The 24,888-nt window shown below is 52.9% G+C and overlaps 7 protein-coding genes across 7 annotated transcripts; 4 read left to right on the top strand and 3 right to left on the bottom strand.

Annotated features, from left to right (window-relative positions):
• Window positions 1-130: 130 nt before the first annotated feature.
• Window positions 131-1,840, top strand: J4E88_008765 (uncharacterized protein; the record flags this gene model as incomplete). Its single annotated transcript, XM_049402373.1, has 1 exon — window positions 131-1,840. One exon carries the CDS (start codon window positions 131-133, stop codon window positions 1,838-1,840), a length of 1,710 nt encoding a protein of 569 aa, XP_049252044.1.
• A 4,134-nt stretch (window positions 1,841-5,974) lies between these two features.
• On the bottom strand, window positions 5,975-8,014 carry J4E88_008766 (uncharacterized protein; the record flags this gene model as incomplete). Its single annotated transcript, XM_049402374.1, has 3 exons — window positions 5,975-6,624; window positions 6,674-7,785; window positions 7,839-8,014. 3 exons carry the CDS (start codon window positions 8,012-8,014, stop codon window positions 5,975-5,977), a joined length of 1,938 nt encoding a protein of 645 aa, XP_049252045.1.
• A 519-nt stretch (window positions 8,015-8,533) lies between these two features.
• On the top strand, window positions 8,534-9,242 carry J4E88_008767 (uncharacterized protein; the record flags this gene model as incomplete). Its single annotated transcript, XM_049402375.1, has 2 exons — window positions 8,534-8,986; window positions 9,111-9,242. 2 exons carry the CDS (start codon window positions 8,534-8,536, stop codon window positions 9,240-9,242), a joined length of 585 nt encoding a protein of 194 aa, XP_049252046.1.
• Window positions 9,243-13,571: 4,329 nt separating this feature from the next.
• On the top strand, window positions 13,572-14,125 carry J4E88_008768 (uncharacterized protein; the record flags this gene model as incomplete). Its single annotated transcript, XM_049402376.1, has 2 exons — window positions 13,572-13,575; window positions 13,821-14,125. 2 exons carry the CDS (start codon window positions 13,572-13,574, stop codon window positions 14,123-14,125), a joined length of 309 nt encoding a protein of 102 aa, XP_049252047.1.
• Window positions 14,126-18,698: 4,573 nt separating this feature from the next.
• On the top strand, window positions 18,699-20,658 carry J4E88_008769 (uncharacterized protein; the record flags this gene model as incomplete). The annotated part of the gene is made up of 6 exons (XM_049402377.1): window positions 18,699-18,842; window positions 18,889-18,959; window positions 19,084-19,256; window positions 19,306-19,712; window positions 19,758-20,093; window positions 20,152-20,658. The coding sequence occupies 6 exons, from the start codon at window positions 18,699-18,701 to the stop codon at window positions 20,656-20,658; spliced, it is 1,638 nt and encodes a 545-aa protein (XP_049252048.1).
• Window positions 20,659-21,366: 708 nt separating this feature from the next.
• On the bottom strand, window positions 21,367-23,017 carry J4E88_008770 (uncharacterized protein; the record flags this gene model as incomplete). The annotated part of the gene is made up of 3 exons (XM_049402378.1): window positions 21,367-21,911; window positions 21,958-22,039; window positions 22,085-23,017. 3 exons carry the CDS (start codon window positions 23,015-23,017, stop codon window positions 21,367-21,369), a joined length of 1,560 nt encoding a protein of 519 aa, XP_049252049.1.
• A 999-nt stretch (window positions 23,018-24,016) lies between these two features.
• On the bottom strand, window positions 24,017-24,565 carry AIM41 (Altered inheritance of mitochondria protein 41 mitochondrial; the record flags this gene model as incomplete). Its single annotated transcript, XM_049402379.1, has 1 exon — window positions 24,017-24,565. One exon carries the CDS (start codon window positions 24,563-24,565, stop codon window positions 24,017-24,019), a length of 549 nt encoding a protein of 182 aa, XP_049252050.1.
• Window positions 24,566-24,888: the final 323 nt, after the last annotated feature.

Raw genomic sequence — 24,888 nt, forward strand, 5'->3', positions numbered from 1 at the left:
GTGAACATCGATCGCCGCACCTCCGCACCCACTCCGCACCCTGAGACCACCTGGGCAGATGTGCGCGCTATTACCACCCGCCTCTTGAGCGCCTCCGCCAGCACCATAAGGCCTCCACCACTCTTTAACTATGCCCGGCTTCCGCCGCTGGGGCAAGTCCAAATTCGAGCGGAATCCCGAGTCGTCGTTCAAGCTCCTCGCGGCCATCATCGTCATCACCCTGTACCTCCTCATCAAGGAGTTCCAGAACCCGACTGTTCGAGAGAGGGACATACCCAAGTTTGGCGCACAAATACAACATGCGGATTGGAATGGAACGGGCAAGGCGGATGAGGCACGGGCGAAGAGCGTGCGGGATGCCATGAAATATACCTTTTGGAAGTACAGGGAGAACGCCTGGGGCTGCGATGATATCCTGCCTGTGTCGGGAGGCAACTCGTCTTCCAGAAATGGGTGGGGAGCTTTCATCGTGGACTCCGCGAGCACTTTGGCACTCATGGGGCTATGGGACGAGTTGGCGCATTCTCTCGAGCACATACTCGCTATCGACTTCACCGAAACGAAGGACCTTGTCGACCCATTCGAGACTACGATACGATACCTGGGCGGGCTTCTGTCTATTGTGGACATGTATGACACCGGGCTCATTCCGGAAGACGTACTGAGCGAAGAGGCACGCGATCTTGTACTGGAGCACGCTGTCACCCTCGCGGTGAAGCTTGCTCCAGCGTACGACACCCCCACAGGCATGCCATGGCCTCGTGTCGACTTTGAAACAGAGCAGGGCGAGCCAGATCCTTCCTTCGTCTTCAGCGACGACCCAACCAAACACGGCTACGACCAACACCCCGCTATAGGCCCTGCGCGAACTGGCTCTTCCATCCTCGAAAACCGCGTCTTAACCAGATTGACTGGCAACTTGACATACACGCAGAACTCGACGAACGCGTGGGCGCCACTCGTATGGTCGAAGTGGAAGACACCGTGGGCAGGCATGGTCGACGCGCCCGTTGACATCATGACAGGAGAGCCAGTGGGCCGCCAGAGGCACTGGGATGGCGGGCATGATTCGTACTATGAGTACCTTGTCAAGATGACCCTCTTAGCACCGCCAACAGATCCCCATCTCGGCACATACAAACACCGCTTCACAGACGCGGCGTACTCCTTACGCAAACACCTCAGTTCCCGCTCCGCACCAGCGCCCGATCACTACATGCAGCACCTCTACATCGGTCGATACAACAAAGATTATGAGAACCAGCAAGGACATCTCGCTTGCTTCGCACCCGGTACCATCCTCCTCGCATCCAGACTCTACGACGAACCCTACCTCCGTACCTTTGCGCTCGCGCTCCTCGAAGGCTGTCGCCACTCGTATACCTCCACACCTACCAAGATCGGTCCAGAGACATGGGCATGGATACCCAAGTTCGGATACGACGATCCGCTCTTCATCCCAGAGACCGCGCGTCAAGAGCGAGAAGCGATAGCTAGCGGCATCTGGGCGCTAGAACCAGCATACAAAGGCCGGCCTGAGTATGTGGAGAGCCTATTCTACGCATGGCGCATAACGGGCGAGAAACGGTATCGCGAGTGGGCATGGGAAGCTTTCTCGGCTATGGAGAAGCATTGCAAAGCGCCGTTTGGATACGCACAACTGGCTGACGTGTACGATACGAAGTCAAAGGGCGAGGACAAATGGGTAGATATGCAAGAGAGCTTTTGGGCTGCGGAGACGTTGAAGTATCTTTGGCTAACGTTCTCGGACGTTGAGGTCGCGAGTTTGGATAGCTGGGTGTTTAGCACTGAGGGGCATCCGTTTCGTATGATGCGTTGAGCGGGACCGTCATGGTACGATCATATATGGAAGAAGAGAGAACACCACGTCTTGGAGGGAAGGGCAACATAACAGTCGGAGAGACTCATAAGAGCTCATAACAGATGTCCAGCACAGCGGCAAGCTACACAGCTGGCCAAACAGCAACGGCGCAAAGATACCCAAAATCAAATTCGCTTTCATAACAGAAACAAAGAACTACTGTACTACCCCTTCGCTGCCTCAGTATCTCCATCATATTTTCACACCTCATCGTTGACAGCACTTAGCTTCCTCCGCCACCACCTCCACCACCGTGTCCACCGCTATCACCACCGTGTCCATGACTATGTCCGCCATCATGTCCACTGCTATGTCCATGACTATGCCCATCACCATATCCATGAATATCTCCACCTCCATCTCCCCCTACGTCTGTAGCATCAGACACTCTATTGCTCTTATACGTACTCCCCGACGCACCCTTATACACCCCGCCACTCCCGCGGTTATAACTCAGCTTACTGGCGTCTGTGTATTCGGGAGGATCATAGATTGGGCTTCGCGTTAGTCGTGTTCTGCTGGTAGAATTAGGATTAATGGCATTATAGTTGGGTATGGTAATGGGTTTGGCGGTAGGCTTAGGAGTCGATGGTATGCAGCCCATGGTATTGTGTTTGAGTATGGTTCGGCGTTCTGAAAAGTGGGATGTAGGATGTGGGATGTAGGATGTGGGATGTAGAATGTGGGAAGGAGATATGTTTGAGTATGCAGGAGGGTTGGTATGGGCGCTCGTTAGAAATGATGGAGGAGGATATGTCGTGGAGAGTCGTGGCAGTGACGAACGAAGAGTAGTATTGAATCATCTGAGTGCTGGTAGCAGGTGAAGTGGCATCCTCTCAACGTGCGTATCAACATCGCGGTAAATACACCCTATCCTCGTCGCCACAGTTTATTCTCGTAGTACGGTATGTTGCTCGATCCAGGCTGAGAGTGGTGAATATTGGCGTTAGTTAGGATAGGGTCGTCCGCGGAGACTTGTCGTATGGTCGCTCGAGGCAGCTGTGACTCTGGGTGTGGGATGTCGGAGATGGTACTAGGGCCTTCAGCGGTAGGTGTAGTGACATGAGTCGTGGTGTTTGTTTCGATCGGCCGAGGGACAGGGAGCGGTTCTGTGGATTTGGAAGATGTGCAACCCATGGTGGATGACGGAGTTTGAGTATCGATGGCTGATGATGGTGGTGGTTGGTAGGAGGAACTTCGATGGTGGGTGCGAAGTAGGCTTTTGCGAACTATAAGAGAAAGGATAAGGTGCGAGATGACTGTGGTTAGGTAGTGAAGAGACTCGCTTTATTGTTTCACATCTTCAACTAGCGAGACGATGCTTCGAGAAACTGGTATGGAAATAGATGGTTCACATTCTAATGCTCATCATATCACACAAAACATTCAGGGTCATTGTGTAATTCATATAGCACTCATTGTATTCATTCTCGCAAATTGCTATCCCGTACTTTGACTCACCCATCACTCCATCATTTTATCCCGCGTGCTAATCCAAGTGAACCCGGTATCGTAGTAGCCATACTTGCTCGCCAAAGGGCCTTTCATCGGAACAGGGGTAGATGGCGCTGTGATAAACGGAGGAGTGGGAGTGTTGCGCGGTGCTGAAGATTCAGGCTGAGTCTCTCCTTCTGGCTTAGCGGGCGTGGGGGAAGGGGCCGGTGGATTTGCGGTAGGTGTTGTAGGGGCTGGCTTGGGAATTGGTTTCGAAGATGAACAACCCATTGTAAGATTTTGGGAGGAATACGTGGGGTTTTGAGTGGGTGTAGAAGATATAGACTGGCCCTCCCAAAGGTACTTTTTGGCTGGGAAAACTGGGAAGCTTGTATGAACGTGTGAGAGGAGCAAAGCTTTGGAGTAACAGGGATACAAGTAGCGTTTTGTAAGTCTTATACGTGAACAATGGAAGAGAGCGCAGTGAAGCACACAATGTGAGCATGCTCCCAGTGACCTTGAACTTTTGAATAACGGCACAAAGATAACTCCGCCAGTACCCAGAGCCCTGACTGCGCGCAGTCCACGTTCTGTATTTTACGAATCTCTAGTTCGTGTGTAGCCAACCATCTCTAGTCACTTCTTCCACCTCCATCTCCACCACCTTCACCAGACGCTCTGCCCTCACTCGACATCCCTACAACACCACCGTCACCGTTACTAAACCCGCTGTCTGCTCGACGAAACCCACTGTATTCCCTGCCGTGCATATCACCCCCATCATAAAACGGGGTTGTCCTATCATGTCTTCCGTTGTAGCGTCCATACGATCTGTTTTGGCCTGGGTATGTAGCAGTACCCTCGAAATATCCGCGGCCTCTTTCACCGTTTCTCCGGGCAGCATATACTGCCGATATGTGATTCACTTCGTCTTTCACGCGCTCGACTTCGCGATGTAGTTTTGACAGAAAAGAGCCCATGGCTTGCTATTCTCTAGCTTGAACGAATAGCGCGAAAGTGTATGCGCTGGCTCGAGTGCTTGTGGCGAAGTGGAGATGGCCGAAGATGGCACTGGGCGACGGCAGCGATGTTTGGGAGAAGAAATTGACAAAGATGAAATGACGACGTTCGTGAATTCTGGAATGGTAAAGGACTGGTTAAAGTGATAGTTTTGAGAGATGTTCATGCTTCTCGACTGTGCCGTAGCGGATATGAGGCACAGGTAAGAAGGCGGCTATGCTAGGCGGAAATCATTGTCGTAGTTGCGGCTGATACATGGGAACCACGTGCATTTCGCTGCCTATAAGAGAACAAAATAATCACAAGACAGTAGGCGGGTCAAACAAACATGGAAGCATCGTGCCCTTCGTCGTTGTCGTTGTTCCTCTCTCCCATGGTACCGCGATGATCCATCAACGACGAGCCACTCACGACTCCCGCAACGCACACGAGATACACGATGACTGAATCCGCCCATTAAATAATGGAAGGGATGAGAAAGAGGTCGTTGTCGTCGTTATCCACCCCCTCCACCTCCACCATCTCCTCCTCCGCCATACCCTCCGCCATCGCCGCCATAGCCACCACCGTAGTACATTCTACCAGATGTATTTCTGGCGTTCGTTCCGTCGGAAAGTATGTAGGGAGGGCCAGGCGGCTTCCCTGGGTTGGGTCCATATCCGTCTTGGTCGTGCTTTGCTCCAGCGAGTTTGCTTGACATGCAGCCCATGGCTGGCGATTGAAGTCGTCTCTTCTGTATCTGATAATGATGATGACGATTCAAGATATTGGTTTCGCAGTGCGGGAGGAGACTATGGCTATTACAATAGTAGTGAGCAGTGATCCGCAGGTTTGAGCAGTGAGCTTACGATTGACGAGGCGATCGCTGACCAGGAAATTGCTACCTGAGAATCCAGTCATGGTCACTGAGAATGTGGCATCATATATCTTCTCAAACTTCACTGCGCAGCTGAAAGTTGTGTGGTTGCGACAAGTACGAGAGAGGTCGTCTGACAACGCCTGTGGCGTGCGCCTCTTCGCATAAACTGATGCTTTCGCTCACAGCTCCATGTAAGAAAACTTGGCTTCAACTCAGGTCCAGACTTTCACAAGCCAAAGGCACACTTCAGGAACATCTCGAGAATCTATATTCGATGCGATAATTGATGCTGGGTATATAAGCGACAGTAACAAGAGATGCACGACGACAGGTAGTTCAACGCAACGCTAACAACCAGAGGCGGAAATCATCCGCGCCGTCGCAAGAACTTACGGAAGAATTGCGGAGCAAGAACAGAAGTAGAAGTTCGGAGGCGCGCAAGTGACTTTTTTAATGTGGATTCAGCCCGATGGACTGCCTTGGAAGTGCCTTGAAGGCGTGCGGCGGACTGGGCCTCGGCACGGACGGACATTGGATGGGAGGACCGACACGGAGCCACCGGTCAGTCGGTAATGCGCGATCGTCTCTCCTTAGAAAAATAATGCCGCCGGAGAAAGACCGCAGAATATGCACCGGCATTTGATGCAGATGTGGAATGAGGAGGTGCCATTGTGCTGTGACCGGTTTCGAGGCTGATCGCGAAGATGATCGCGACAATACATCGAACCACTGCCAGACACCCATGAGGTGGGCGCACAAGGCTTCTGGCATATTTTCCTTCAGACCGCGCCCATGAGGAACTTCCAGTGGAAATCGGTGCTGGTAATATCGAGCGACGGAGTCACGTCCCGTAAACTCGGTAATTTCTCCACTCCATTGGTCGTACCACTCCCGTTGATTTTAGGCAGTGACAGATTGTGGAGGAGAGACACAGTCCGTCCCGAGCCTGTCGCTAGCTCAAATGTGTTGCCGTTCGGGCTTCCCCTGCCCATTGCATCGTGCAGCGCTAGTCTCATGACTGAAGTGATGCGTCGGAAGCGTTCGAACGCGTCTTCTTGACTGTCTTGAGCATCGCGAGGGCGAGGCATTTGCGAGGATAGCTGCTCGCGATAGTAGTCGAATGACTTCGCTATTTGGAGCTCGCTAGCGTCCCAGCCCGGCATGGGCGAGGCGTGAATGGCCAACTTGCTCAAGCTGGTGATGGTGTTGATCAGGTTGAGCCAGTCGATCAGCGACACGAAATCGAAATGTTTGGTCGGGAGCTTTGTGCTGTTGTCGAGGAACTGTTCGACGGACCGGACCAGAGTGACGCGTAGTGATAGCTGAAAGCCCGAAGCCCACGGTGTACTATCGCGATCTACGAGATCGATGGAAGCTGCCGTTCGATACAGGTGTATGCGTGCTGCAAGCTGTAGCCATTGCAGTATTGCTAGTCAGAAATTAGCAATTGCGAATGTTACAGTGATGTGACTGCTTACTGAAATCTTTCGCTTGCAGCTTGGATGCAAGACGAATATTCTCCCACTTGTCGCTCAGTCGTTTGACTTGTGTACGAACCACCACTGCTTGCTCTGACTGGTTACGGAAAGTCTCCTCCACGTCCTCCATGTATTGGCAGACATCCGTTAGTATTGGAAGGACGGCATCTGACGTATTTTCCCACGAAGAGGCCAATTCTGACGCGTAGTTCCGGAGTGTGCTGGTGTGCGTCATGGTCCTTGCTTTGACTGGCTCCATCAGACCCAGGTTGGAAGACAGGTAGTAACATCCCAAATAAGCCCGCTTAGCTTCCCGGTCTCGCGGGCTTTCCTTTTGTAGAGGACTCCTTACAGTCCTCCCTATGCTGTCCAGACCCAGGTCGTGTGCGATACCCAAGCACAGCTGGAGAAGCATCGTGATCGAAACGGCTTGGACGTCCATATAGTGATGATGCCAGGCTATGAAGACCAAGAGTCCCTGTAGGAGGTCCAAACTCTTTTCGCCTTTCATTATCCGAACCATGACCACTTTACGAAATTCTAGGCTCAGTGCTCTTTGAAGCGGGACCGAATCGTAAGAAGAGACTGTTAGCACAGCAAACATCAACATCGGACGGCTCTGGAAGAGGTCCTGACACCGGGCGTCTCTCGGTAGTGATACAAAGGGGAAGAAGTCGACCATGCTGCGATACGTGTCGAGCAGCATCTGCATGTGCACCAGGCTGAGCGATCTGATCACAGGATCCAGTCGGCCAAGGCAAGACAGTGTGTCGTTCATTGATTCCCAGAATGACGCCGAACTTTCGGACTGGTTTGCATGAGCGGGGAGTGATAACGTCCTGGGAGCTGGTGGCATCGATACAGGCGGAGCGGTGATTGGTGTCGGCGTCGGCATTTGCTGTGTGGAATCCAACAGTTGCGATGGGATGGTGGCTACCGATGGCAGACTACATTGTGTCGGAGCCGGCGCCATTGTCGCAACGATAGCAGACAACTTGTCCAATTTCTTGTCGAAGTCGCGCAGCTTGGTGGGTGTTTGGCCATCGCTGCGCGCCTTTGCTGGCCGCCTGCGCGCAACATGTTCCACACACTCGACTCTTGCCTTTTGGCATCTGGGGCACGTGTCATTCAATGTGGAGCAAAAATATGGCTGGGGTAAACAAACCTCTGGCAGAGAGCCGGCGTGTCAGATGGAACGCAGCGAACCTTGTGTTTTCGACAGCGCTCGCACGCAAAGGCGTTCCCTATCCTCCCTTCTTTTGCGTCCATGGCGGGGACAGAACTGGCAGTCTTGGGGGAAGGAGAGCCATCGGCCTCCGGCTGGGTACCCAGGCTGCTCATGTGGGGAAGTCCGATCATGTGGTGCCAAGTCCGGGGTCAAACTGCAGTTGTGAATTGAGTCCCTCAAACGCGCGTAACGGGTGCACCAGAGATCAACGCTATGCTGACAGGGCGGAAGGCAATGCCGCAAGCCATTGCATCGGAACAACTTCAGCACAAGAGCCTTTGAAATGGGTTCCGCCGAGGGCCCGTCTATGTGGCGGTGCGAAATGATCAAGATACCTCGGGTAGTATATGTCGGTATATTGATGGTCCGCTTGGAACCGGTTGCTTACTCCCGACGGTCTGGGGGCGTGAAAGCCGCCTAATTGCCCTGGCGGAACTGCTCCGAAGCTCCATCCGGCACCAGTGCTGATAAGTCCGTCATGTCAACGTTGCGCCTCGAATTGAATGGACGGCAATGGTGATGACCTCCAGTGCTGGCTACAGCAAGCGGCGCGACGCTACCGTCATAGTTTCCTCGCTCTTCTCCGCCCAATTCCAAACATGACTCACCTCTAGTGCCACAACCACGACGAAATGACCCAGAAAGCGCATCGCGACTATCAGGATGGCTTCGCCGGGAGGATAGGATGGGGTAAACGTCCGGCGCTGCTACTTGTCGATGTTTGTAACGCCTACTGGAACGATGCCAGCCCATTGGACACCAAGTCGAACCCTGCGTCTGCGGCGGCGCCCGCGTCCATCGCAAAACTCGTCTCTGCCGCCCGCCAAGGCAAAACGCCGTTGATCTGGACGCGAGTCGAATACACGAAGCCGGACATGTCGGATGCGGGCCTCTTCTACAGCAAAGTACCGCTACTCAAGCTGTTCCAAGTCGGCTGCGGGAACGGCCTGGAAAGTTGGTATCCTGGTTTAGAGCCCGCCGCTGGTGAAGTCGTCGTCCCCAAGCGCTACCCGTCCGCATTCTTCGGGACCGATCTGGCTGCGCAACTCCAAAGTTGCAACGTCGATACTGTCATAATCTGTGGTGTCAGTACAAGTGGTTGCGTCCGCGCGACTGCCCTCGATTGCATGTGCTTTGGATTTCGACCAATGGTGCGGATCGACTCGGCAACGCATGAGTCCCTGTAAATGTCACTAATCATCATTCCAGGTCGTGGGAGAAGCATGCGGTGACTTATCACCTGCGGTCCACAAAGCAAACCTTTCCGACATCAATGCAAAGATGGCGGATGTGGTTTCTGAGGATGAAGCAATTCAGAAGCTGCAGGCTGGATGGAACTGAGCGGGCCGCGCGGCTACGGTACCGCGCCGCAAAACTAGTTCCAGGAGGTAAAGCTCCTGTCGCTGTCAGTTAATACAGTCATCTAGGTTCCTCTCAAGCTCGCCTACATGAAGCCGAGCAAGTTTCTCGTGTACGATACTGTGTCACGAAGGCATGTGGGGATGGCGGCCACCACGAACGACAAATAGCACGGAAAATTAATAAAGCATACTCCTATTTCGAGAAATAGCCAAGGGTAACGAAAGACGGACTGTAGAAGGCGTAGTCAAGGTGCATCATCTAATAGGAAGGTGTTGAGCGTGGCGTGATGGTCCGTTCTTTCTTTTGACTAACATTCCACTTTGGCAACCACAACCCAGGCACTGGGTTCACACGAGGCGATTCTTCACTGTTCACTGTTTTGGAACCACTGCTTCACTGCGCGTTACTTTATCACTCAAAATCACTCACATCGCTAGTCACAATGCCGCGAAGACGAAGCTTCTATACTCTCCTTTGACTCACACAGTGTGTGCGAAAATCTCGAACTCTGGTCCCATCCCATCCCATCCCATGGTACCGCGATGACCCATCAACGACGAGCCACTCACGACTCCCGCAACACACACGAGATACACGATGACTGAATCCGCCCATTAAATATGGAAGGGATGCGAAAGAGGTAGTCACAATGCCGACAAAACCTTTTCGCAGAACCCACGAGTGACAACGAGCAGGCACGTGTCCGGTCTCCGAGCACATTTGCGTGTTTGCTATCGATCACGGCATCGGCGTCTCTAGATACACTTTCTAATCCACAATACACTCGAAAGCGACGCGACACTGTGCTTAACTCAAGCACACTAACCACACTTGAAGTCTTCCGATCACAATTCTCCGCCAGCGCCAGCGCCACTGCCAAAGAGATTTCTGACATGAAGCAACGAAACTCCGCGCTCTCGATACTACAACACACTCCTTATCCCGGCGCAGAACCGGTGCCAGATTGCGTGTGGGTATGCTGTGGATGCAGAAGAAGATGGGAGACGAAGGAGCTCGGCAATATCTGTGTCGGCTGCAGTCACAAATACTCCGTTGACTGTTGCCAGCTTGCCGGATAGCAGGGCATTGCTGGGGACGAGGAGATGACACAAGGACGAGTTAAGGTGCGTCGGTCTACGTTCTTGATCTAACAAAGGCTAATATAGCGGCATACTTCAGCTAGTAACATACCCAGCGGTCGAGAGTGTGTACGAATTCGTACTTGTAGCCATGGATGAACGTGCTGGTGGCAAGCGCAATCAACAAAGATATCCATTGGTACGCATCCCTCTTCAATGCCATGATCTACGAAATTTACTCCGCTCATGCTTCACATAGGCAAAGCGCTGTACTCCATTCGCTCCTCTAACACAACTACTGAGCACCCATTCGGCCATAAAGCTAATGCCTGACTCTGCTTAAGCTCTCCGATGGCTCGATTTGATTGCATCCCTTCCATACACCATCACGCTCCTCGTCGGCGGTACCACCATCTCTTCCGACCACTTAGATTCAGGTCCTCATGATTTGGTGCCCAGCGACCACGGCAGTTGGAAATCTCCCTGGGGGCTTACCCCAGACGACTTCTTCGGTCTCCACATGGCAAAGATAGGCGGAGGCGTCAGCTCATGCGCACACTTCCTCCACTCGTCGCTCGCTTCCGACTTCTCGTTGTCGAAAGCAATCTTCAGTAGAGACTGGAACCCAAACTTGTCGTAAAGCGGTTTTCCCATGGCAGAAGCTTCCATCCAACATTCGAGATCAAGCCCGTCCGCGCGCGTGATACCAACGTGCATGAGAAGAGAGCCAACACCGCGATTTCGATGGGCAGGGTCTACCGCCATCCAGTTGAGTGCTAATACAAAGTCAGCGAGAGGAAGAAGATCATTTTGACTTTTCGCACAATCACGTTTCTTCATCCGGAAATAGCGCGTTTGAGGGGAAAGGAAATGCTCCACTTACCACAGTGTGGCCGCGTCATCCAATTCGCTCGCGGCCTGTACACCTGATTGAGTATTGACTCGCAGAAGCTCCGATATTCGCCCTCGGGCCACCATGGCGCGGTCAACTTTGGTGTGCCTGCAGCAAATGGGTTGACAGTCGAAATAACCCATTGTGAGCAACCGACAGTCTTGTTAGTGACTGTGTCGAAGGCGTAGAACCAGTGGCTGGAATTGTCCTCTTGGTGTTGTTTCCAGAAGCGTTGTTTTGATTCGGCGACGGCGAGGTCGCGATGGGCGCTCGTGTAGCCAAGGACCGGGAAGAACAGTTGCATGAACGGCTCATAAGGTGTGTAGTTCGCAGCCCAGATAACATCCAGTATCTCATCCAGCTCTTGCTTTGTCTTTGCCTCCCGGATCACGTATCGTTGTCCCATCGCAGTGGATTGGCGGTTGCGTCAAGCCATGGCGACATCGGCCAGGTAAAGTAGTCTGCAAGTGCGCTACCTCGCCGCTGCTGCGCATTGACAGCGCAATCGGAGATATAGCTTGACCCAAGTATTGGACATCGTAGATTGCCGTGTTAGGGTGAAGTTGCCCAACAAGGAAGGTACCGTCGACACATTTAGCGTCTTGGCGAGGCTGGCAAGTAACACCCTTTTGCCCCAGCACACCTTCCCCGATAGCCCCTCACTTTTACACACATCCAGCCACTCGGTAGCACTTGTATCGCTATCATCATCTCCAGATGCTTGCGACCTTCCTCGATCGTACGGGCGCCGCAAGACAGATTTCTCGGCGATGTAACGATGGACCGAGGCTGGTCGCGTCGCTATTCATTCATGGTCCGCGCTCGGAGCGGTGCGATTGGGGTATGGTGTTGTCGGGACGGGCTTGCGACGTATGTTTGTGAAACTCGAGGCGAATTCTGTGACACCCAATGAGCGCGCTCCGTCTTATGGAGCCGCGGAGGCTTGCTTTCTACATTCACTCCACAAAGCGGATCGAAGAATGGAGCGACCTCCAGCATATGCGCCAGTCTGCAGCGATGAACAGGAAGAAATCCTAAGAGAGCTAGAAGAGAAGGATGGCGTTTCCTGGAACTCTAAGAGTACTGAAATCATCCCGACCAACACGCGCAGCTTCGTGGCGTACATGTCCATCTTGCTGCTCTCTCTTTCAGCGAACATTCTCCTGGTGATGGACAATGCAAGGCTTCGAATTGCGCACAGTCCAGCTAAGAGCAACTACAGTAAGTGACAGCCTGATCGGTCTGATGCTAGCTCACGAAGATCAAAGGTGGATTAGCCTACGATACTATTGTACCATATCACGCGACGACAAAGTACTGGCATCCGAACGCCAGTGATAGTGATATGGAAGCGGCATGGGACGCCGTTGACACCAATGCCATGGCAGTCACGCTCGACGACAGATTCGCAAAACGTGTCGGTCTACCCAACTCTACTCGGTTTCCATGGGATACCGAGAGAAGCATCTACTACGTCAAAGGAATCCATGATCTGCATTGTCTTGTACGTATACATGATGATGTTTGTGTTCATTCGCTGATGGCATCAGAAACTCATTCGGAAAGCCATCGTCTCAAAGCATAACGACAACCCACAGCCCTTCAATCTTCTTCACATCTACCACTGCCTTGACGGACTCCGGCAGGACATCATGTGTAATGCGGACGATACACCGATACCAGCCCCTGTTACACATCAGTCGGGCGAAGGTCAGCTTCGACAGTGTCGTGACTGGGACAAGCTGATTGCATGGGCCACGCGTCCTGACCAACATGCTTGCTACGAGTTTGACGATTATCGCGAAGCAACGAACACACTGGAAAACTTTGCATTCTGTCCCCCGGGTTCGCCTTACCGGGAGTTCCAAGAGGCTTATTTCCAGCATCATGGACACAAAGACGCGTATGAGCTGTATGGTGACGAAGAAGAAATCGTAGTTTTCTGAAGTCCTGGCTGAGACAAGCCTTAGGCATACCTGGCGTGGGAACGTTCCTGGCCGTTTGCGCCAATTAAAATACGAATGTACCTGTTTTGAAACCGAATCGCGGTAGCAGGGACCACTTTATCGTCAGAACTTCCGATGAACATGCAACTTAATATCGATGGAGGCTACACTACATGATCAGCATTAGCCACTAATAGTCGAACGCCATGGATCGGAAGGGTATGTACCTCAGATCTGCCCTGACCACGAAAAGCGTCAGGCAAACTCCGCGGCCAACTCCAAGGTCTACCGATGTCCCATGCCGTCAACGCTTTCTTATATCGGCCCGGGTCAACTGCATTGTTACGATGCCCGTGCGGCGAGAAGGCAAAAAGCGCAGTGCGACACTGGCATGAGTAAGGCAATCATAGAGAGTGGATGAGCGGCGTTGAAGACATGCGCGTCTGAAACTTCGGAATGGCATGATTACATGCGAGAAGTAATCGTTCCGAAAATACTACGCTGAGGTACGTAGCAGTCGACACATATATTTCGAGGTGAAGAACAACAAATCCAGCGCCACCTTCATCCCGTTCCCACACACTATCTTCGACGTAAGCTAGAATGGCTTAGGGCGCGTATACCCACTGACGCCCAGCAGAACCAAAAGAGCTCACCAAGCATATCAATTACCAACTACCTGCCATGCACGCTACTATCGCTCTACTTCCGCTGCTTGCCTTCGCGATGGGCATCGCTGCAGCTCCGGCACCCCTGCATCCTGTTGCCCGGGCCGTACCAGACATCAACGAAGTAGCCCGAAACCCGGCTCCCATCGATCATCATGTCGGTTGGGACGACCATGGCAAACCGACACTCGGAGATATCAGCCACCTCAGTCCAGAGGACATCAAGAAGCTCAAAGACCTCATCAAGCATCTACTCGGTGGCAGTCACTCTGCATAGGACCCTTTCGGAAGTCGTACATGAAGAGTGTGATATCATCCAAGGTACGCGCTCGAAACCTTGCTTTTCTAAGATGTAGCTAAAAGTGTAGCTCCAAGAATTTTCCTACAGGCAAGTATGTCACGTACTTGCGCATACGAAAGAGGTAAAGTCCTTCACCCTCATGCGTCGTCGCTCCAGCCGCCAGGGCCGTCATAGCAACATGATCAAATACGACTAATTCCGAGATTTCTACTGCTCTATCTTACTTGCTCAGCCTTGAACATTCCGATTTGTCTTGGCTAATTCCACGGCCTTTTTCATGCAACAACCTGTGAGCAGCCATCATCTGACGGGCAGCGCCACCACTGCAGCGACCGCCCCACTGCAAGCTCGCGTATCAATGGAACACTGCACAAGATATGTGCTGGCAAATGTTCCACGACGGCATTGGCCAATTGACCATCAATCGCTCGGCAACGTACAGTCGTGACACATTGTCGAGCCTGGTGTGTCACAAAGGTCACACCACGGTAGAAAATCCCAGAGTGGGCTAATCAGCGATCGGAAGATGACGAGTGTCGTTGTAGCTAACGAGCTAACATACTGGCTTTCCTCCGCCGCTTACTCCCGTAGCTTCCGACTTGTACCTTTCACTAACATACCAGCAAATCCTAACCTGACCCAAACTTCCGGCGCAGTAGCACAAACACCTCTTTGAAACAGAAGAATGTTCAACCGAGGATACACAAGCGTCTGGCCGACCTTGCATGTTCGTCCCTCTGTGTGGCTACACCTGCGCAACGTCGTACCGCTGCTTCCTGGTCTAGCAGACCCCTTTCCCCCGGTCTACTAACAATTCAACTGACTTCGCTTGTTTGCAAGTGTCTCGCTCCAAGATTAAGAGCGGATAATGACAGCGTGTGCTATGGTGATTGTGAGCGAGCCCTCAATGCAGGTTACCTACACGGTGGCAGCTCGCAATCTCACATTACTTGCACGTCATGTCGGTATTAGACGGTTGAGCGCGTTTGTAAGCTCCACCTTCATACAAACGAACAAACGACCTGTTTGCACGCCTTCCCTTGTCTATTCTTGCGCGTGATAGGCCGCGCATAATACCTCGCTACCTATTACTGGTGCACTCACTTCGTCGGTATCTAGCCATTCCAACCTCGGATACGATGCAATGATGCCGCAATCTCCTTTTGCTTCTTCCCATCATCCCCTCCCGCGCCAACCGGGAAGCAGCGCGGATGTCGGTCCGTACATCAATGTGGTTACGTGGGTTCTCTTGATTACCTCCGCGTTGGCGGTCCTGACTAGGCTTGTTACCAAGCGTGCGTTGAAGCGGAGCTTAGATATTGACGATGGTTTTGTCTTGCTGGCTTTGGTATGTCACGTTTGATTGAGCTGGATTATCGTTTCAAATCTCGCTTTTGCTGACTGATGGGAAATAGATTGCGACTATAGGTTCTGGTGTCTCTGTCAGTGTTCAGACAGGGCATGGCCTTGGGCGAGACATCCTGCTGTTGACTGAGGATCAGATCTTGGCGTATCAGAAAGTAAGCGGCTTAGTGACCGTTGACTACATTGATGTTCTGCTAAGTTATCTTGTAGGCCGAGTATGCGAACAAGCTGCTCTACATCGCGACTCTATGTTTCGCAAAGTTGTCCATCATCTCGCTGCTAAAGATTCTGACCGCATCAAAACTACACCGGATCTTAGGCTTGCTACTCACCGTCTTCATCGCTTCTTGGAGCATCCTGTCCGGACTTGTGTCTGCGTTTCAGTGCGGCGCTGAAGAGCCATGGCGCTTCCTTGAGAGAGGAGGGAGATGCTTCGACTTGGTATGTAAGAATCTTGTCATCTTCATTGACATTGCTGACACTTCGAGGAGGCCGCTTTTTGGCAGTCCGTGGGCGTCGTGAACATACTGACGGATCTGGCACTCATTATGTTCCCGGTTCACGTAATCATGACGCTACAAATGAGCACGAGCAAGAAAGTCACGATCCTGACGTTCTTCGGCGCAAGATCACTGTAAGTTTTGCATATAACTATCATAGTAGTCTTCTACTAATGCGCCACAGAGACATCGCAGCGACTGCCGCCCAAATGGCGTTCACCCACGGCTTCGCTTCACCCAACCCGACGAAAGACCTGTGGACATGGACACTCGTCACCCAGATCATTGAGTGCATCACCATCCTCACATCATGCGTACCCTACCTACGACCGCTCCTGGAGCACGTCCCATCAGGCCTCTACGGTACCGACACGATACGACACCGAGGTACGACCACAGAGCACGGCTACTCGCAGCAAAAAAGCGATTCGTATCAGCTCTCCAGCATCGCTTCGAAAGTCGGTGGCGGAACAAAACATAGTCGAAAGACTCAGGTGGAAGGTGGCGGGCTCAAACGCTTTCTACCAACGTTCTCGCACCATAGAACGACAAATGCCAATTCTGCATCAGGCATCCCTGGAGGCCCTCCGCGACCCGACGGTGAGATGGATGTTGAGATAACAGCTGTGCATCACAAACATGGCGACGAGAAGCGGTGGGATGACAAAAGATGGGAGACTGCAAGTACGGGAAGTTTTTCGAAGATCCTGAAGACCACTGTTGTTAGTGCGGAGTGGGAAGACGTAGGAGCAAAGCGTGGTGATGCTTCTAGTGATGAGATCGCTATTTTACGTTGAGATTGACTCGGTAGAGGTGCTTTTGCCGTAGCATCAAGACTTCTATACCCATTGATCTGGTGCTGAAATCTAATGAACCCAATGCTGCACGATCTTCATGATTCCTTCACCGTATCAGAAGAATTACGACACGTTTGTTGACCAGCGTCGACGTCGAAATGCCTGAATATTGTGACATCATACGCGTGAGATTACAGTCAATGCTCCGGCGATGTGGTATCCCCCTGGGCCTGTGAAGCTGTGCGAACGTTTTGCAGTGCCAATCGTCGCGTGGCTCACGCACGGGTATCAGCCTTGAAGATTAGTGAGCTGGTTCCAATTGCAACTATCCGTCTGAAGGTTTGGGACTGACATGCCACTTAGCTGCGAGTACCCAGTCGAAATTGCTTATAGGCTAGAGAACCTTGAATGAGTTTAACTTGCACGCGAGGTGGGTCAAGCCCGATACCAAGTCGGCATTCAAGTTAGCCCCACGCTTGCTCCAGTCAACAGGAAGTCGTGCGTCTTTTTGGGCTTTCGCCCCCTGTAGCATGCCGCACTTGGAGTTCTGCTAGGAGATGTAACGCGGCATGCCTGTGGCTGCATATGTCAGCCTCTAAGAGTAGATCGAGATGCAACACGCGTGAACTGCATCTGCGCAGGTTCCCGACAATAGTACGATGTCTGAGAGTCACGCTGAGGCGTGCAGGTGATGGTAGTGGACTCTGTGCAAGGGACAGAATTGCTAGACGCCACATCGAGATCGGCCTGGTTGTGTTCTGGTAACACATTCTCTGCTGGCATGGAACCTCTAGGACACAAAAGCACCACACGAGTCGTTTGGAATGCTGGAACAGATATCGCGATGCGTCATGATAGCCGTTAAGAATGCGTGCACGGATGGAGGAGGCGGCTTCCCACATGGGCAGCCGATTACTAACTAGCGTCACACAAGATGGAATGAACCCCGGAGCCACCCTTCCGTCTTCCCTCATTCCCCAACCACCGCACCGCTCATCGTCCAATTCGTGCCACGGATAATCTGCCGGGAGGTCTATGCCTTCGACTACAACGGTATGACAGCCGTTATTGTGACCACATGCCGCATGCTCTACCCTCGATCAGCATGCCGAAGGGAGACTACGGCGGCCCAATGTTGCACGCCGAGTGACATGCAGCGACGAATGACGCTCTGAACCCCTTTTCGCGATCGAAAGCCATCATGATCTACTGCTGAGTTCGGGAAGTACGAACGCCTCTTTCTTGGGCATATGCAAAGCGCGACGCCCCGGTGCAAACACACATATGTCCGTTCCAGCATCGACCATGCCGTTTGACAAACACGCGAACACCGGGGAATGTTAATTTCGCCTCTCCCTTGATACATGCTAACAAGGGGTCTGCAGGAATGCATGTCACCGCTTTCCGCAGGTTAGGCACCCCAATGGTGTGCGACCGAGGCACCAATCAACGCCCCTTGCACTGTGGGGTGCCCTCTGAAACTACGACTGCAGTGCGATACGTCGACTTGCGAGCTGCCGCCGTCACTGCAGAGAGCCTACAACTGCCTTTGCGGCGCGAAACGTTGGCTTGGTGTCTTTCACTCGGACGCTTAGTTGCATTGCCGAGCGACCGCCTCCTAGACCGACCTCACTACCGTCTTTGCCGGCGATCACCGTACTACCGCATCCACCCGTGAACATCTGCACATGGCGCACGTTACCTCTGGAGAGATATATATCGAGATTTACTTGCATTGCATGCGTCCTGTATCACGACACACCTTCTGGGTATCATCTTTCCTTTTCTGGTCTGCCTGCTTGCTCGACATTTGTTACTACGTACTGCGGTCGTATCCGTCTTGTTGCTCAACACGCCGCGGATTGAATAGCTGGAACCAAGGCTATCATGGAGAAGCATATCGAACTACAGAGGTTCAACCATGAGCCTCTGCGACCGAGGGGCCGGGGCTCCATCTCGGAAGGCAAAGGCCGGCAGTTCGACAACGACAGATATGAATTGGCGAAAGTGGGAAAGAAGCAGGTGTTGAAGGTATGCTCACTTTTGACAATATGTTTGCCCAGTCTGATCATGGTAGCGTCGCTTCGGACTGGTGTCTATGACCGGTCTCTCTTGCGGGTTGATGTGTACCTGGGAGACTTTGCTTGTGTAAGTGAATGTGATTGATACTATTCACTTCGCTGACGTCATGACAGTATCTTTTCGATAGGCTTCCACAAGTAAATATCTAATCTATGCAGGAATTCGGCAGCAACTGACGATGTGATCACAGCGGCGGGCCTGCTGGCCTCATCTACGGCTTCATTCTGATTTGGCTGGGCAACTTCTCCGTCTTCGTCTGCATCGGTGAGCTTGCGAGCGCCGTTCCGACTGCTGGTGGCCAGTATCACTGGGTCTCTTTACTGGCGCCGCGCTCAAACAGGAAGTTCTTCAGTTACGTGACCGGTATGTTCGTTCACTTACAAAGCCATTCTCATTATGTTAATCATCTTAGGTTGGCTCACTGTCATTGGCTGGATCGCAGCTCTTACTTCCGTATGCTACTTTGTAGCCGACTTGATCCTGCAGTTGGTCAGTCTGAACGATCTCGAGGGCACATATGTCCGCGAAGGCTGGCATGGTACACTTCTCCTCTGGGCTATACTGCTCTTGTGTGTCTTCATCAACGTCTTTATAAGCGGAGCCCTTCCCACGATCGAAGTCGTCGTCCTCATCGTCCACATCCTTGGCTTCTTTGGCATTCTAGTGCCGCTGATCTACTTGCCATCGAGCCACAATTCGGCCAAGAAGATCTTCACGATGTTTCACAATGAAGGAGGGTGGAGCACGCAGGCTCTGGCCTTCTTTGTGGGACTACAGGGCAATGCTTTGGCATTCGTCGGAACAGACTCAGTCGTCCATGTAAGCTCAACATTCCCAATCTGTCTTTCATTGCTAACGAATTAGATGTCTGAAGAAGTCAAAAACGCCAGCACCGACGTTCCACGTTCAATGCTTCTCAGTCTCGTCATTAATGGCACATTGGCATTAGGAATGCTCTTCGCCGTTCTCTTCAGCGCCCACGATATCCCAAAATTACTCAACGACCAAACAGCGACAACCGCGCCTTTCCTCCGCATCTTCACACAGGCTGTCGGTTCCGAAGCCGGTGCTACAGTCATGGTTGCAATCATCGTCCTACTCGAATTCTGCAGTGCAATGGGGTGCCTTGCAGCTGCATCGCGCATGACATGGTCGTTCGCCCGAGACCGCGGCCTTCCTTTCTCTCGCGCTCTCAGCATGGTAAGCACACCTACCCATCAGGAAACAACTCAAACGCATTCACTAACACCCCATACAGATCGACAAACGCAGCACCATCCCCGTCATCTCCATCCTCGTCGTAACCGTCTTCGCCGCGCTCCTCGCCCTCATAAACATCGGCAATAGCGCCGCCTTCAACGGAACGATCTCCCTCGTGCTAGAAGGTTTCTACCTCTCCTACCTCCTCGCCATCGGCCTGCTCCTCTGGCGCCGCGTCCGCGGTGACCTAGACAATCCGGACTCCTCGCTCACGATCTTCAACGAAGCGCAAGTGGACGAGGCATACGATCACAGTCTGACCTGGGGCCCTTGGCGTCTCAAGGGCGCGTGGGGCGTTGCTAACAATGTCGTTGCTATCTGCTACCTTACTCTCATCATCTTCTTTAGCTTCTGGCCTAGCCAGCCCCATCCCGATCTAGTCAATATGAATTGGGCGGGTGTGGTGACAGGGGCGGTGGCGGCGTTTAGTGTGGCGTACTATTTGCTGTTTGCGAAGAAGTCGTATACTGGGCCGATTGTCGAAGTGGATCCTCATGTGTTGTGAGGGGGATTCGGAGCGACGCTATCTGGCACCTGTAGGATCAGTGTGCAGTGAGACAACGCACCAGAGGAAGGCTTTCGAGAGTTACTGCTGTGTAGTGCATGCTAGGTGAAAAGTTCCGGCACATAGAGGCTTACTGTTGAGGCACAACAAAAGCGCGGTATATATAGACTGGACATACCCATCAACCCGACATGACTTACGAACAATACACTGGAACTTGCCTTCCACATCTATGAGGCTTTGAAGAGCTGCCAATGCCTCTCTGCACTAGCTAAGACAAAACTCCCAAAACTTCACTCACTATACACCGATTGGAACGAAAAGTTGTGATCATAATCATTCGTTATCATACATAACTCATAGCATGATGACATTTGCCTGTATATGCGCGCCTTTCAAAGCCAAAATAGTACTCATGTGCAATAGAGCGTGAGAAAAGAAGAAGGAGAACAAGAATCCAAATAACCGGCCGTAACTCGTAAAAATCCATGAAGAAGAAAATGCTGCACCAACAGCCCTATCTCCACCAACCTCCAACTTCCAGACAGAAGCATCCAGATGCCCTGCCACTTTTCCACTCCAAATTCTTGAACCCCAGGGTTCAACTTAAGAAAGCGCCCCCATAGCCAACGCCACAATCTTAGGATTCGGTTTATCCTTTCGAACCAGAACTACCAGAAGAATCAACGAGCCGTTCAAAGAAGTGTGCTAATGGGCCGAGCGAACAAGGGCTAACCTACCCTTCCGGTCTCTGTCAACGCGCATAACCTCCTTGCGGGGCGTACGCTCAACAAATTCATACTCGCGGTCGCCCTCGCGCTCGTACTTGAGCATGCGGCGCTCCTCCTCGAGGAAGCGGATTTCGTCGCGGATCTCGCGCTCGGAGCGCCGGTCGTCGCGGCGCACGAGTTGCCGGCCTTCGGGGAGGAAGGCCGTGGCGGGGCCGTGGATGGCGGCTGAGCGGTCGATTTCGACGTAGCGCTCGTGTTCGTGGATGGAGGGGGAGGGGGCGCGCTCTGAGGGGGCGTAGACGGTGGGCGCGTGGTGGGATGGGGCGTATACCATTTGGGGTGGGGGTTGTTGGTATACTGATTGTGGCGGTGGAGGAGGTGCGTGGACGACGGAAGGCGGCGGAGGCTGGAATTCTTGAGGGGGTGGTGGTGGAGGTGCGATGACTGATGCTGGTGGTGCAATGGAGGGTGGTGGCGGTGGGGCGTCCTCCACCTTCTCCTCATAGACGTATGTGATTTTCTCTGCTCACGGTTAGAAACGTTCGTGAGAACATCGTCGGATACATACCCTCTTTGTAGTTCTCGCTGATCTTGATGACCTCGTCGATGTGCTCTTTCTCGAGTGCTCTGGTAACAACGATAAAATCGTCCTGCTGAAATTAGTGACATTCCAGTAATGCGTGCGGATGGCATACCTCTTCCTCGTATGGATAGCCCAAGTCGATAACGGCTTGCTTCTTGACCAGGCGCTTAGGGAGTCTCGTCTTGCCCTTCTTGCCCCAGGTGGCTCGGGAAGGCTGGATTTCCTCAAAGCTGGAGATTGAAGAGCTGCGTGTCGACTTGGCTGCTACGCTCTTGCTTCTTCGGGCCCTGCTCTTCTCGCGGTGAACTTCGACTTCACGGTAGTCTTCTCGTTCCCGGCCCCTTCCGCCACGGTCGTCGTATCGGATCTCTTCAAAGTCATCTTCCTCGTGGAAACGACGAGGTGGTGATCGGCGACGCTCGCGGATGGGAAGTGGAATGGGAACATTGGCTGGTGGACGCCACTCGTGGTCTTCGTACCTCTCGTACCTCTCTACGTCGCCGTAACGTGGCAGAGGTTTGCGGTCAAAAGTGTCGAGAGATGATTGACGGCGCATGAACTGCGGCCGTGACGGCCTGGGCGGGCGAGGGGCTGGCCGGCGCTCATTGATGTCGATATCGATGTTGATGTCCTTGTCGATGACGGACCTGCGGCGGTAGGGGGCAAGTGCTTGGTTGGCAATCTCGGAGGGAGTCGGCTCGTGGAACATCTCGGAGGGAGCGCGGCGATGAGGGCGGTCGAAACGATCTTCTTCGTGGTAGCGTTCTCTTTCCATGACAGCGGGTCCTCGGCGTGCGCGGTCTTCATGGAAATCAATGTCACGATGGCCTCCAGGGAAACGATCGTGCTCTTGGAAGCGGTAGTGATCGTAATCGTCGCGACCACCACGGCTGCTACCGCCAGCCACACTTCCGCCCGGTGGTGGCGGAGGAGGAGGCCCCCTTCGCATGCTCTCAAACCTGTCGCGATCCCATCGCTGGGGACCGCCACGAGGCGGCTCGTCAAAGCGGTCCAGATTGCCCGTTGAAGAGCGGTACGCCGACATGTTGGGTAGTCAGGTGCGGCTCGTCGATGGGTGGTGATGTAGGAGTAGGATGCGGGGCTGCCGGTTATGTGTCGGAAGATGTCACAAGAGAATAAGGTGTGCGCTAGGAAGCACGGCAACGGGAATGCGACAGACTGACGGCGGCGCAACAAGCGGACACACGAGAATATAAGTGTCTTGGATCCAAAGCCTGCCGGAGAATTGGTGGTGGGTGGGTGCGACCAACTTTAGATGCAGGATTCGCGACTGGCTTCGTCATCGGCGCTCGCGCATCATGCCAGGGCTGCATCTGGACTGGGCGCTAACCGGCGCCATGACTGGAGGGACGCACCCCTGGTGTTACATGGTTTCTCATTTGTCGCGGAGTTCCCCATGGTTCAGTTTCATGTGAATCAATGTGGACTCGGGCTGATGTTGGGCATTTTCCGCTGTCATGTGAGATCTCGACATCTTCTTCGCCATGATCGGGAGAGCAAATACTTGGTCTTGTTGCCCAAAGGGCCTTTGTGAACGCCAGGCTATCCTTACCGTGAGTTCCTGGTCGTCGGCCGTATTGGATGGGATGCATGTCCGCAGAACGAAGTCTTGACAAGCGGTGACGTCAGGGCACGAGCTTGGAAGCGGACCGCGGCGCAGTTCACCGCCTAGCGCAGCCTCAGCCACGGTTGCTCACAGCGTTGCAACGCTGCGGCTTGGGCTTCGAAGGGAACAGACGTTCCCAACGCTTTCGGCGAAACTTATGGATGTTGGGTTGTCACCGCTGCCACGTTCCAGAGGCTTACAGACCGATGGTAGCGATACCCCGCAAACAACGTGTGTACCATGATGATGGATCTGCTAACCCCACGGAAAAGCAATAATCGACGATGACGGATACTCTTCGGTGTCGTAATCTGGCCGTCTCTTTCGTTACCTCGTTTGGAGAGGAGTCCGTAGTCTACATGATAGATGTACAGTTATGCTACAATTCGTCCAATCCCGCTCAGCGCATCGTGTCGCTTATTTGGCTCCAACAGCCTCTTGAATCTTTTTGGTTACATACTCCAGATCAAACGGCCTTCCCTTGAGACCACCCATGACTTTACCCATGACGCTGCCAAAACTCCTCTTGCCCTCCTCCAGTCCTTCGATCACGCTCTTGACTAACGCGTCCACCTCACTGTTCTCCACTAGCGGGATCTCCTGCGCATAGCCCTTCAGCACATCCAAGTGCGCCTGCTCTTTCTCGACCAGGTCCTCCCTCTTAGCGTTTCGGAACTCTTCAATTGAGGCCGAAGAGGCTTTGATCTGCTTTTGAACTAGGGAGTAGAGGGCTCCATCGGTTTCGATTGGCTTGGCAGTCTTTGAGGCGTTGATAATTTCGGCTTGCAGGGCACGGATTGTGTTTAGTGCAGGCTTGTTCTTTGCGCGCATGGCCGTCTTGAGGTCGGATTGCAGGCGGGGGAGAACAACGTTTTCCGATGCAGAAGTAGACGAGTAGCGGACGCATAGAGAGCGGGCGGGAGTGAAGAGCTGCCTCTGCAGCATTGCTGTGCGGAATAATGACATGGTGGGTGATGAGTGTTATTGCGTTGTAGTGTAGAAGTCGTACGAGGCAGGTGCGATTGCAACTAGAAGGAGCGACCACGGAAGATGTATTTGAAGTGCTGGACTGCGAATGTGTTGAGCAAGGAAACGTCGTCAGTCAAACATGGAAAGTTGAAAGCACAAAAGTTTGGACTACCAACGCGCTCAGACGCGAACAGCTAGCATCCCTGCGCGCCAAGCATCTCTTTTGTTGTGGACCGCCGTCACTTTTGCAGCTTGTACCTGAGCCTCAGCGTCGCAATTGCGCCAGAGCACCCTTTTGATCTTTCTCTCGGCGCGCCTTT

The sequence above is a fragment of the Alternaria novae-zelandiae genome, assembly GCF_023758075.1.
Source record: "Alternaria novae-zelandiae strain BMP 2774 chromosome Unknown scaffold_20, whole genome shotgun sequence".
Classification (NCBI taxonomy): Eukaryota; Fungi; Ascomycota; class Dothideomycetes; order Pleosporales; family Pleosporaceae; genus Alternaria; species Alternaria novae-zelandiae.